This window comes from Bos indicus x Bos taurus, chromosome 22 (genome assembly GCF_003369695.1).
Source record: "Bos indicus x Bos taurus breed Angus x Brahman F1 hybrid chromosome 22, Bos_hybrid_MaternalHap_v2.0, whole genome shotgun sequence".
Taxonomy (NCBI): Eukaryota; Metazoa; Chordata; class Mammalia; order Artiodactyla; family Bovidae; genus Bos; species Bos indicus x Bos taurus.
The window spans coordinates 46280969-46293531 of record NC_040097.1 but is presented as its reverse complement, the minus strand read 5'-3'; the positions used below and the strand labels follow the sequence as shown (position 1 = coordinate 46293531).

Sequence of the window (12563 nt, the reverse complement as noted above, 5' to 3'; positions counted from 1 at the left end):
ATATGTTTGTAGGTCAAGCTTAGGGGAAGTAGGAGGCAGTATCACTCTTGCTAGCATCACCTTTAGGACACAACCATGTAGTGAAGCCTTGAATTCTGTGGGCGTTGAATCTCTTGAATTCCACCCAACACCCTAAGAAACATATGGAAGGTACAGGGTGGCAGGTTGCTTGGGGGTCACAGTGGACCTGCTGCCTGTTGGGTCCTCAGTGAATAGGGTTGGGAGGGTTGAACTCCAGGGTCATTCCTACAACTGCTTAGTCTTGGATGATGTTGTGCATTCTCCCTAGTCACCAGAAACGAGTCTTTGAGACCGTGAGAAACATCAACCAGGTCGTCAAGCAGCGGTCTCTGACCCCGTCCCCCATGAACATCCCTGGCTCCAACCAGTCCTCAGCCATGAACTCCCTCCTGTCCAGCTGCGTCAGCACCCCCCGGTCCAGCTTCTACGGCAGCGACGTCAGCAACGTGGTCCTGGACAACAAGACCAACAGCATCATCCTGGAAACAGAGTCAGCCGAGCTGGGGTGAGCCAGCCAGGGACTTTTATCTTTCTGTTTGGGGGATAGGTAGGGGGTGAGTGAACACAGTTCCAGTCATCAGAAGAGGGAGGCCTGAAAAGTGTGGACCTTTCAGTTCTCAAATTTGTTGCACCAACCGGCTGAGCTAATGCTTATCTTGATGCTGTTATGTTAACCAGTTTAAAGGGGTGTAACAGGACACGCCAGAAGTCAGCTTTTCTATAAAATGTTGGAGGGGAGTTTAAATGAATATTTTTTTTTATGTTAATGTCTATCTGCTAGGCATTTATTTCATGAACCCCTTTGTAGCTTGGATTCTGAAAGACTGAGGAGGACTCAGGCTCTGTCTCACGACCAGAATTCTGGTTTGCTTCAGAAAGCAGGGTGCAGCGTGTCTGGCAAGTGCCTACCACACTCTGCATGCCTGGGGTGGGTCCTTCTTGGCGGTGGTCTCTCCCTCTGCTCCTCAAGCCCTGCAGGAGCCCCACCCCAACCCTCATTGTCCATCCTTTTCCTATGACTTAACAAAATTGGTTTTTCTGACCTATGAGTCAGATAGTTGGAAAATTCTTGATCAGAACTCTGAGGGTTTTTTGGACTTAATTATTATTATTTTTCTTACTGAAGTATAGTTGCAGAACAATGTTATGTAAGTTATAGATGTACAATATAGTGATTCACAGTTGTAAAGATCATAATCCATTAATAGTTATTATAAAATATTGGCTATATTCCCTGTGTTGTATAATATATCCTTGTAGCTTATTTATTTTATACAAAGTACTGGTACCTCTTAATCCCCTGCCTGTATATCGCCTCCTCCACACTGATAACCACTAGCTTAGATCAGAACTCTCTTAGAGCTCTCAGATCCCTAAATTCAAGAAGAAAAAGGCGCATCCCTGGAGCCAACTGTCCTGTTGGAGACCAGGAATTGCAGCCTGAAGAAGGTTTCTTCCCAAGGTGTCACAAGGGAGATGTTTGTAGGGGCTGGGTTTATTATGTAGCGTTTGCAAGTTTTCCTTGCACCTTAGTAGCCCCTCCTCACCTCCCTGAGGAAGAAAAAACCAACAGAGGGAATTGTTCTTCTGGACAGGCATTCGTTTCCCCATTTTTGCCTACCTTTAGCCACTTGCCTTGGAGAAGGCAATGGCAACTCACTCCAGTACTCTTGCCTGGAAAATCCCACAGACGGAGGAACCTTGTGGGCTGCAGTCCATGGGGTCGCTGAGGGTCGGACACGACTGCGCGACTTCACTTTCACTTTTCACTTTCATGCATTGGAGAAGGACATGGCAACCCACTCCAGTGTTCTTGCCTGGAGAATCCCAGGGACAGGGGAGCCTGGTGGGCTGCCATCTGTGGGGTCGCATAGAGTCAGACACGACTGAAGCAACTTAGCAGCAGCAGCAGCAGCAGCCGCTTGCCTTGGTTTCCTTAGAAGTTCCAGCTGCCACCCGGAAACTAGTAGTAAGGACAGTGCTTTTCCAGCGCCCCCTGCTGGCTGCTCCGCGCTCACCCCCGTTTCCCCTCCTTCTAGAAACGAGGAGCGGAGTAAGAAGCCTGGCACGCCGGGCACCCCGGGCTCCCACGACCTGGAGACGGCGCTGCGGCGGCTGTCCCTCCGCCGGGAGAACTACCTCTCAGAGAGGAGGTTCTTCGAGGAGGAGCAGGAGCGGAAGCTCAGGGAGCTGGCGGAGAAGGGCGAGCTGCTCAGCGGCTCCCTGACGCCCACCGAGAGCATCATGTCCCTGGGCACACACTCGCGCTTCTCTGAGTTCACCGGTTTCTCCGGCATGTCGTTCAGCAGCCGCTCCTACCTGCCGGAGAAGCTTCAGATCGTCAAGCCGCTGGAAGGTGATCACAAGGGGCCTCGGCCCCTCTCTGCCCTCCTCAGCGACTCCCTGTGGTCCCTGATCCACCACCGGAAAGCGGGCAACCTCTGTAACGCCTACTCCTTTTTCTTCCGCGATAGCCACCCCCGCTGCTGGTTTGAGTTCCTCTGAGGGCCCCAGCCTCCACCTCTCCCGTTGCAGGTTTGGAAATACAGCCCAGACTAACCTCCATCAGCTAAGCCAAAGAAAAGAAAACGTGTTTGGCCCTGGTTTCCTAATTCTCTTGCATTCAGAATCTTTGAAATACAAACGGTTAGGGAAGGCAGAGGCGCTCCTGACATCCTCAGAAGTCAGTTAGGTCAGGTCAGAGGGCTCTGAGGAGTGTAGAGAATTGATGCTTTGACTTTTCAGAAAATTAGGTGTCAGGGAGGGGGTGCAAAGCAAACGGTGTTTTAAGCTGTTTATTCAGTAGCCATGAGAAAGCAGTTTCCTGTTTGTTGACTCACATGTTCTGCTTTGATCTTCAAATAAAAAGGGTGTGGCTTTCTTCAGATGCAGAGTGTTCTGAGCAAGGCTTCTAGACCTCCACAGTTTGGGGGCCGGGAAGGGGGTGGCTGTGAAGGAGAGTGAGCTCTGTACCTCCTTAAGCCTACCTTTTCCAGGGGCCATTCAGATTTAGGTATCAGGAACACCCTAGATGATTAAACTCATGGAAGCACTTTTCTTTCTTTCTGCTTTCAGCATTATAAAGTATGTTCCCTTTACTTATCACTGCCCTGCTAAGAACCATCAGGTGTTTGTAATATTCATTTTTTCCCCTACTTTAGTTTGAAAACCTATGGGAGTTTGAGAAGATATTTTAATTCTGTATTATATTCTGTATTATATATCTAATGCAAAGCCAAATCAAAATTTCTGTAAAGGCAGTATTTCTCAACTTCTTTAAGAACCCATTTTAGACATTAATTCCTAATCTATCCCCTCAGAAAATTTAATGTGATAGATATACTGTTTATGTATTATACGTGTATCTGTGCCTTAAAAGAGTACAGTTATTCACCCCAAAAGAACCAGTTTTCAGCCCTGGAGTGGGGGCTGGAGTGTCACCTCTGTTAGGATGCATGCTGTAAGATGAGCTTGTACTTGTTAAAGATCCAAGAAATGTTGGGTCCCCTATTCTGAAAAGGAAGGAAGAGGGTGGGCAAACATTCTTTTTCATGATTACTTCTAATTGTATAATGTAGGTCCTTCTTAGATTTCAGAAGAGGGATAGCTCATCCTTTTTTATTTAATTTATTCAGTTGTAAGCTTGGTGATTGTTTTCTGATTCACTATTATGTCTGTTTTTCTTTCAATAAAATTTTTCATTTCTGGAATTTTACTTTTTGCCTTTCTTTTCTTTTTTCTCCTTTGTCTCTCAAAGGTCATTGGAATTTATCATCTCTATCTTGTCTGCTTTCTACATTTTACTTTGTGTTTCATTGATCATCTAAGGATATGTTTTTGACTGGTTTTCCAAGCATATTTTAGAAGAGTTTTTTTAAGAAATTATTTTGACCAAGTCATTCTTTTCTCTTTTAGTCTTGTGACATGGATAGCAGTATTTCTATGATAAATTAATAGAATAAGAAGAAATCCCATTAGATTTGCAAGATAAATTTCATCTATAGAACTCTGTTCACCAGGAACCTGTATTACTACCATTAAAAAGTCATATCTTATCAATATGGGCTGTAAGGTATTCTCATGATAGAGTCTATCCTTCTGGCTCCATTTTATAGTCCTCTGACTTCTTAACTGTTTAAAATACAATCAACTTTTTTTCTTCCTCTGCAATTACCTTTTTGTGTTACTGTGTTTAATTTGATATGATGGAGTAATGACATAGAAGTATGCCTGATGCTGGGTTCATTATAGCTCTAACTGTGGTGCTGGCTAAGTTACTTCACCTTTTTGAGCCCTGTTTCCCATACTGTAAAATAGCGCTCACATCTGCCACACAAGATTGTGGCAAGGAATAAACGTGATGTGTTTTGTATTATGCTCAGCATCTGTTAGGTACTTATTAACTTGTAGGCGCCTCGAACTTGTCCCTGTTCCGTTAACTCAGGTAAAAAGGCTATCCTCACCAGTGTTGAGACCGACTAGCGTTGTGCTGGTGCCATGTTCTTACATCCTTTTCATTGGACCACCAAGAAGCTGATAGGATTCCCATGTTCTCCAGTGACCCAGGTAAATGTACCTGGGGCGAGGCCTCTGGAGAATGTTGGCTGGGATCATAGCAGATAGCCAATCTATGTCTTCCATCTGTCTTCCTTACCTGTTTAATTAATCTTGCTATCTGCTCATTGGTGTCAGCCAAAATAGATGGGCTAGGTGTTTTGTCTCTTCACCTTACCTTACACGTTTTAAGTAGGTGAAGAACAAACAAAACATTCAACCTAGAGAGAGATATATCTGCATTAAAACGATGAGTCGGACAGTATTTTTTTCCCCTCTATTTTGCTCTTCCTTTCTAATTATAACCAGATAGCATTTCCAAATAAACAAGTTAATATGTAATTAGGGAAAAGCACACACTTCCAAGCTGTCCATTATCCAGCAAGTTTAGTTCTAACTTTTAAGCCTCAGGTGCCCTGCTGACATAAATGGATTGAGTCTTCTTCTCCTTTGGTGACATGAAAACCTTTTAGTTAAAAGAATGGGGTGTGGAAAGAAAGCACACAGAAGGAAAAGAGTAGTAACTGTAATTATGTTTTTGCGCTATCCACACCCTGCTCCATAGGCCTTCATCTTGGTGCTGACTAGGAGCACAACATTTTCTCTCTTTGCCTGCCTGACCCCAGCGTCGTTAACATGTGGGCGGGAGAAGGTGATGGTAATGGGAGGTGGGGTAAAAAGCCAAGTATTATGCATCTTTCAGCATAATCTTTCCACTGCAGTCTCACTAGATTTCCTTGCTCTGCATTTTCAGGGAATGCAAATAACTCGGTGTACTTTGTAGGCTATTTAACTCCAAATAGCAACTCTCTGTAGCCTCATTGGTGTCTTGGACTCATGCACGGGGTGGGGAAAATGGGGCAGCCTGTTAAACAGATGGAAGATGGAGGCCCACCGGACTCTTTTCTGGGCCTAGACCTCCAGCCCCACTGAGTTCTTTCCTGGTGGATCGTAAATGTCTAGAACCCTCTTCAGATGGATGGGGAGACCCGACACTTCCTTGACACAGTTCTTCACTTTCCAGTGTGTTTGCTTTGCCTTTTGTCCCCTTCCAAAGGTAGAGGTGATGTGGCCACATTGCACCTGGGGATTTCTCATCTTCCTTCTGAGCCCTGGTTGTGCTGCTCCAAGCTAGGTATCAAAATTCTGTGTTTAAAATTTCTCCCCAGTACAATTTTGTTACCAGGAATGTGGATGTGTGAAGAGTGAACACAAACAGTGGGCCCATTTTGGATTACTATGCATGGAGGTCCCCAGGAGTGGCAGGAGAAACCCCAGTGGCCAGAAACCCCATTGCATCTCCTGGCAGGCCCTGGACACCCATGAGGAAGTTCCACTGCCCACTGTGTATTCCTCCAGATTCTCATTGAGCCCAGGTTCCTGGCTGGAATGCTGATGGCCTTGCTTGTTTTCAGACCTGTGGTTTGGGGAGGGAAGTGGGCTGAGTTTGTGGCAAGAACTAGGCCTTTAGCACTGAACACTGGCTATGCTACAACTAACTCAGTGACTTTGGAAGTTAGGTAACTTCAGTGAACCTCTGTCTGTGAAAGTGCGGGTCATAATACTTAACCATGATGGGTGGTTTTGAGGAATGAGTTGAGGTGATACATATAAAACAAGCTGCCCTGCTGACATGTCTCTGTACAGGGTATCTTTTTAAGAAATAGTGCCATGGAACCTAGGACTTAGAATCCCATGGACAGGTTTATTTCATTATATGCACCTTTGGTCTTTTTTCTTTTCTTTTTTGCGTTTAGAATATTTTCCATTTTTATTCAGTAGATTCCAGTTAAGTAGGTTGCTATTGTACTTGTGACACTTAATGCCGGGATAAACTCCAAAGTGTGTATGACTTTTTTCTGTTTTAAGTGGATTTCAAGTCATCCATCTGCAAAACTCTTTTAAGACTCCTAGGCTGAGACTATCCGATGAGAAATTATTTTGTAGCAGTGTTTTGGAGGCAGTGCACTCAACTGGGCACAGCAGAGGGTTAGAGAGCGCAGTTACATTCCTGGACCGCTTCCTGGCCCCACTGCCTGCCTGCCTGCCTTTCCCTCTTCTTTTATCTTGACTCCTGAGCTGCTGGCTCCTGGCCTCCCTAGTTCCCCTTTCTGATGTTCCCCAGGGCAGCATGGAGGGATCCCTGCCCTCCTCACAGAGGATGCCCTCAGGAAGCCAGCAGTGACAGTCTGAGAGGTTATTTGTGCAGGAAGACTCTTACATTTTCATGCTTGAGCACCACTTGCAAAGTCTCTCTGTTGAGTTTGGCATGTTTTCAGTGTGGCCAGCTTTTTCATCTGTGGAATGGGGATAGCATGCCCAGCCTCATGGGCCGGGCACTCAGAGCCATGTGAGGGGTAATAATGTCCTAAGGGGGAAAGAGTTGTTCTGGCAGGTGGATTGGGCAGAATCCTGGCACAGAGCAACATGCTAAAGGATCTGAGATGTTGTTCTTCAGTACATACACTTCTTAGTCCAGGCTTCCTAAGAAGGCTTGGTCTTGTTACTCTGTGAATACCTGGCATCCTCAAGGTCCTCAGGGACATACTCTGGTGTTATTACAGACCTTACACCATGTCATCTGAGTCTCAGGGTCTGGTGTCATTGAGGAGATTGGCTTCTCTGCTTCAGACCTCTGGGTGGACTTGCATGTTCTTAAATCACATCTCTTTAAGCCAATTCCCACTCCCCAAACCTGCAGCCCGTCAGGGCTGCTGGCAGCATACAGAAAACTTAGGTAAAGGAGGTGACAGCCGTGCCCACCATTTATCCGTGTGCTGTGATCATTTCTTTTTGCTTTTCTCTTGTTGTGGGTGCCTAGAATTGGTTTGGCATCATCTTATTCTGTTTCTGCTGTCTTCCCTGTTCCCAGCATTGTGTGCTTGGCGTAGAATCCACACATATCCACCCCCGCCCCCCACCCCTCTTTCTGTGCTTGTCGTGCTTATTTTTTCCTCTTCTATGTCCAAAGTGATTCTGTGTTGAATTTGGGGGTTGACATTAGTTGCTTAAAATAAAGAGTTTGTCACCCAACATCCTTGACACATAGTATGATGTTAATTTTACTTTGTTAAAAAAGTGGATTTTTACCCTGGGATTGGTGCTCCTTCTGGGCATGGAAGGGGGTTGGCACCTGACACACAGCAGGAGGGGGGCAAGGCAATTCCGTGGGTGTCCCTCCCTGAGTCCACCTGCAGCGCCCAGGGCCCCCTGGGCTCGCACTCCATGCTGGAGGGTGGTGAAGAGCCATCAGCTTAGACTCCCATCCTAATCCTCTCTTCTCCCTGTCACCCCCCTTCCCCCCGCCCTTTCTCCTTGCAAGGTTCTGCCACCCTTCACCACTGGCAGCAGTTGGCCCAGCCTCACCTCGGGGGCATTCTGGACCCCCGGCCTGGTGTGGTCACCAAGGGCTTCAGGACACTGGATGTTGACCTGGACGAAGTGTACTGCCTTAACGACTTTGAAGAAGACGACACAGGTGACCACATTTCCCTCCCAGGCCTAGCTACCTCCACGCCAGTTCAGCACCCAGAGACCTCAGGTGAGAGGTCCCGAGCACGTGTGACTGTCTCAGGCAGCAGAAGTTACCCAAGCCGGCCTCAGGCTTTCCCAGAGGAGATGCAGGAGCCGCCAGCGGCCGAGGAGGAGGAGGAGGAGGAGGGGTCTGGTGAGGGCACCGCCATCAGTCCTGTAAACCTGGCACCTCTACCGGAGGCAGAGTTCCAGGCCATTCTCACTTCCGTTCCGAGCACCATCCGTAGTGGCTCTCTGTCTGTAGCTTCTGCTCGTCTGTGTGGGTGATGATGAAAGCACTCCCATCGTGGGGTTCCGTTTGTTAATAGAGTCTGATGCCTCCTTTTGTAACAAATGGGTGTGGCTCCTCGCCCATCTTGGAGGTGCATGGCCCAGCAGGCTCTTGAAGGGGAGCAGGAAAGGCTGCTAAAAAGAAGTGGATTATTGCCCCGTCATTCCCCCCCAGACCTGAGCATCAGCTCCCCATTTCTGTTCTGGGTTGCTTCCCACGTCTAAGGGGCAGCTTCTTGAGTCCCCTGATGACCTCCAAACTGAGCTGAGCTGGGCAATTTTAGGGGAAATTTTGAGTGCTGGAATGTTCAAAAGGTTAATGAGAGAATGTGTTACCTGCATGATATATTAAAATTGGAAGAAGCCCAGAAAGTGTTCAGGATTTCAGACAGCACTTCAGAGATCAGCCTGTTCATTTCCTAACTGTAGTGAAGATAACATGTGTTTTCGTTCCAGCTAATACATGTGTTCAAAATGGATTTTTTAAAAGTGCTTTAGCAATTCTCCTTAATCCAGCAAACCCTAAGAGGATGTTAGTAAGCTTTTTTAGAGAGAGAATTCTAGATGAATCTGGAAAAGAGCTGTGCCTGATCTCTGTGTTCTCCCCACCCACTCCCCCACCCCCAGTATTAAAGTTATGACCATGAGTTTGCAGAATTACACATCCTAGGGGTCACTGGGATGCAAAGCTTTGTGCTCGGGGGCCCTGGGATCACAGGATCACATGGGTTACTATTTACCCAGACTTCCTGGACCTCCTCATTGCTTGGGCTGAGGGGGAGAGACCCAGATAGAGAAGAATTAACCCAATGTCATCATTCTAATGACATTTCCAAGTCACCAGGTTTGAGAAGAGCACATTCATCTTTGTGACTGACAATTTTCATTCATGGAAGGTTCAACATTCCACTTATAGTACAGAGCAGGTGAGAGCTGAGGTTCATGGTGGTGTCTCCCATCCCCTGGGTAAGTTCACACACCTGTGGCCAAGGGACTCTTTTAAAAAATTTTTTTTTTCCTTTGACATAAACTTTAGGTATCATCAAGTAAAAAAGATTGTTTAACACCTAGGTATATTTTTATCTTTTAGCCATTAAGTTACCAGATTAAGCTTGCAATGGAATGAAAATGTTCATTATTTAGAATCTTCTCACAAAGAGGAAACCAGCTTAGGTATTGTTACCTCCTTTTGTCATCAGCATTGGTGCCCTTCTGGAAAGCAGACAGTGGTGCAGGAGACGCTGTGTCTGCTGATTCTGTGACTGAAGTGGCAGGCATTGTGTCAAGTGTGGTGACCCCTCCCTGCAGCCTGACAGGTGAAACAGAAGTGAATGCTGTGAGTTTAAAGAAGCACCATTAGGTTCATCTTTGAAAAATTGTAGAGAAGGAATAAAGCTTATTAAGTCACCTAAGAATATCCCTCTGAGAGCAGCGAGGGAAAGGGGACCAGGTATGAGGAGCTAAGTCCTGACCACTTTCCTAACCACACACAAAGGCATGTCTGTTGCTTTTTCCCTCCTTCCTCAAACCTGGAACAAATCCATCCCAACACCTCTTGAGAAGAGCACACAAACCGCCAGTGGAAACTGTAGAGGGGTCACATTGGAAGTGTGCGGCCAAAAAGAATGAGATTGCTGAAGGGAATTTAGAGAAGGTCTGATCATCTAGACAAGGGTTCTTCTGAGATTGTTTTCAGAGTAAGGTGTGTCAAAAGTTCTGTGCAGGAGGGAAAGGCTTGGCTAATGATTTGGCTGTTTTTCCCCTGTGGGGAATGATGGGACCATTTTGATTCTTGGAACGTAAGAAGCACATCACTCGGTGTAAATCAGCCCAGGGACCCTGAGTGACATTATGCACATAATCGTGGAGTCATGGGCAGACAGATAAGCTTCCACAGGGAGACCTGGGGCATCCTCTGTCTTGGGATTTGTACTCAGGCTGGCCTGCTCTCTGCCTTGGTCTCCCCTTTCCTGTTGCCAAACAGCACAATTCCAGGAGCTGCCATCTGCCTGGGAAGACTTAGTAGGGAGAACCTTTGAAGACAGAAGGTGGTTAACCTTTCTTTTCTAACAACTGGTATTATGGGAGGAAATTGGGAAAACTTGTATATTAGGCAGTTTTGTCTGGAGCCTGCTTTCTCATGGAGAAAACATTTTGAGTGCTGAAAAATATTTATTAATATATTTTAATGTATTATTGTATCATTATTTGATTTTTATAATCCCATGTCTTTAAAAAGGATGAATCCTTGTTATATTTGTAAATAATTTAGATGATTAAAATGGATTATGGTAAACAACTTTTAGATTATTAGTTTTACTTTATTTCAGTAACATATTTTGTTTTAATTCATAAAGTGTACTTTTATCAGAAATAATCTCATACCGTCAGTGTTTCGAATTTTAGGTATTTATGTGTAGCGAAGAGCCTGCATGTGGTAAAGGTTAAAGATTAGAGTTTAAAATCACACAGTTGGGTCAGCAGATGGTGGTTTGGATGGACAGTCCAGTTGAATTACCTGGATGCCTTGATTCTTAAAGGGAAGACAGAGGCAGGATTAAAGCAACATATAAGAAAGTAAAGGTCAGCTTATTTAATACTCATACACATGGAGACCATTTCCAGTGGGAGAAATTCCTAAAACAGACTCCTACACATCATGGCAGCCTACCTGGCAGTGGTTCTGAGTAGAGCTGTATTTATGGGGCTGAGGTCCTAAAGTAAGTGTTGAAAGTAAAAATCTCATTTGGTCAAAAGTACCCTTGGAAATCCCTGAAGGTGCAGGTCTTCGGCCCCTCAGAAGCAAAAGCCAAGAACTAGCTTCCTTTGTAGCTTTCTTATTTGTGACACAGGCACAGGCTCTGCTCAGGCGAGTTACTTGAAGGGAAGGGAACAGCTGAAAGAAGCAGACGATTAAGGAACTGAGTGTCACTCCAGCCTCCTCTGGGGCGGGGCTGGTGTGAACAAAGCCTCCGTTGGGCATTCTCTCTCACTGGTCAGTCCCACTGGGGAAGCAGGAACCAAAGGGGCTTGTGAAGGAACGTTGGCCATTGAGACCTGAGGAATCTGAAAGGAAAAGTCTGGTACATTCAATTCACAGACCGTTGGGTCTGGGAATGTTCCTTCTTGTCTCTGCCTAGAGAGCTGAGGGAGTTCCCACTCAGATGGCCAGACTTTTCAACCTTGCTCTGGTGTGTAGCAGTTAGAGGAGTTTGGTCATGGTGGACAGAACCAGGATCTGCTCGCACCCCTGTATTAGGAGATGTTAAGGAAGTCCTGTGCTCTTGCATCAAAGTATATACTACACAACAGCAAAACAGCCCAGGGCAGCCTGAAATGGAAAAATGAATGAAGAATTGCTTTATTGACTTGTCTCAAACAGCATGGAGTCAACCCTACTTAAAATTTCCAGAATAAGCCTGCTCTCTGAAAGCGCTTTCTCTAGGATCCTCATCTCTGAAAACCACAGGAGGGTGCTCTAGTGCTGGGAGGGGCACCCACATGGACTGCTGAGCGGATATTTGCACTCAGCCTTTTCTAAAGTGAAGGGCCCTTGAGGGAGCACGTGGGCGGGAACTGAGTTTCAGGTTTGTTGTCCAGTTGCACCACCTAGTGATGCCCTGGAGAAGTACACCTTTAAACTGGCTCCAGGAGCACCAGCTGGATGAACTTGGGGCAACTTAGCCAGGCCAGCTCCCCACACGTGTCGGTGGTTGCCACAGGACAGACAAGAAGGCAAGAGGGAATGGGATCCAGCTCTGTTGGCATCTTAAGACTCCAAAGAGATTTTTACACTTGCACTTTTGACTTTTTAATAGCATTCCAAAAAGTCACTTTATCTCCTGAAGATACCCCAGAAGCCACTTGAAAGAATTTCTGGTTCTGTCTGCCACGCCATGAGATTATTCCTCTGTTAAGTCACTCTTTAGATGAAACAGAGAGTAGACAACGTGTTGCGGTGGGTCAACTTAACTTTTCATTTTTTTAAGTTTTGCAGGAACCAAAAGTTGTACAGAAGCCAGAATAAGATCTTGTGATGTGGTTTTCAGTCTCTGTGCTAGAAACCTTCCCGGAACCGATGGGCTGAATGTCTGCATTGGGGACTCATGGGTCTTTCAAACTGTAGATGGGGTTGTGTAGAAGAAATGCTTAAGAAGCAGAGAAAGAGAGTTACAGGCCCATGT

At 46.0% G+C, this 12563-nt stretch overlaps 1 protein-coding gene across 11 annotated transcripts in view; it reads left to right on the top strand.

Annotated features, from left to right (window-relative positions):
- TRAK1 (trafficking kinesin protein 1) overlaps window positions 1-12563 on the top strand; it is a 100982-nt gene that overhangs the window by 79478 nt on the left and 8941 nt on the right. For 5 of the 11 annotated variants that reach the window (XM_027523151.1, XM_027523144.1, XM_027523149.1 and 2 more), the window contains 3 exons: window positions 290-526; window positions 2061-2377; window positions 7898-8242. In XM_027523151.1, coding sequence (XP_027378952.1) covers window positions 290-526; window positions 2061-2377; window positions 7898-8242 — 899 coding nt within the window. Of the gene's footprint in view, window positions 1-289; window positions 527-2060; window positions 2378-7897; window positions 10679-12563 lie in introns of those variants that run through there. The other 6 variants (XM_027523145.1, XM_027523150.1, XM_027523153.1 and 3 more) reach the window with 3 other exon arrangements.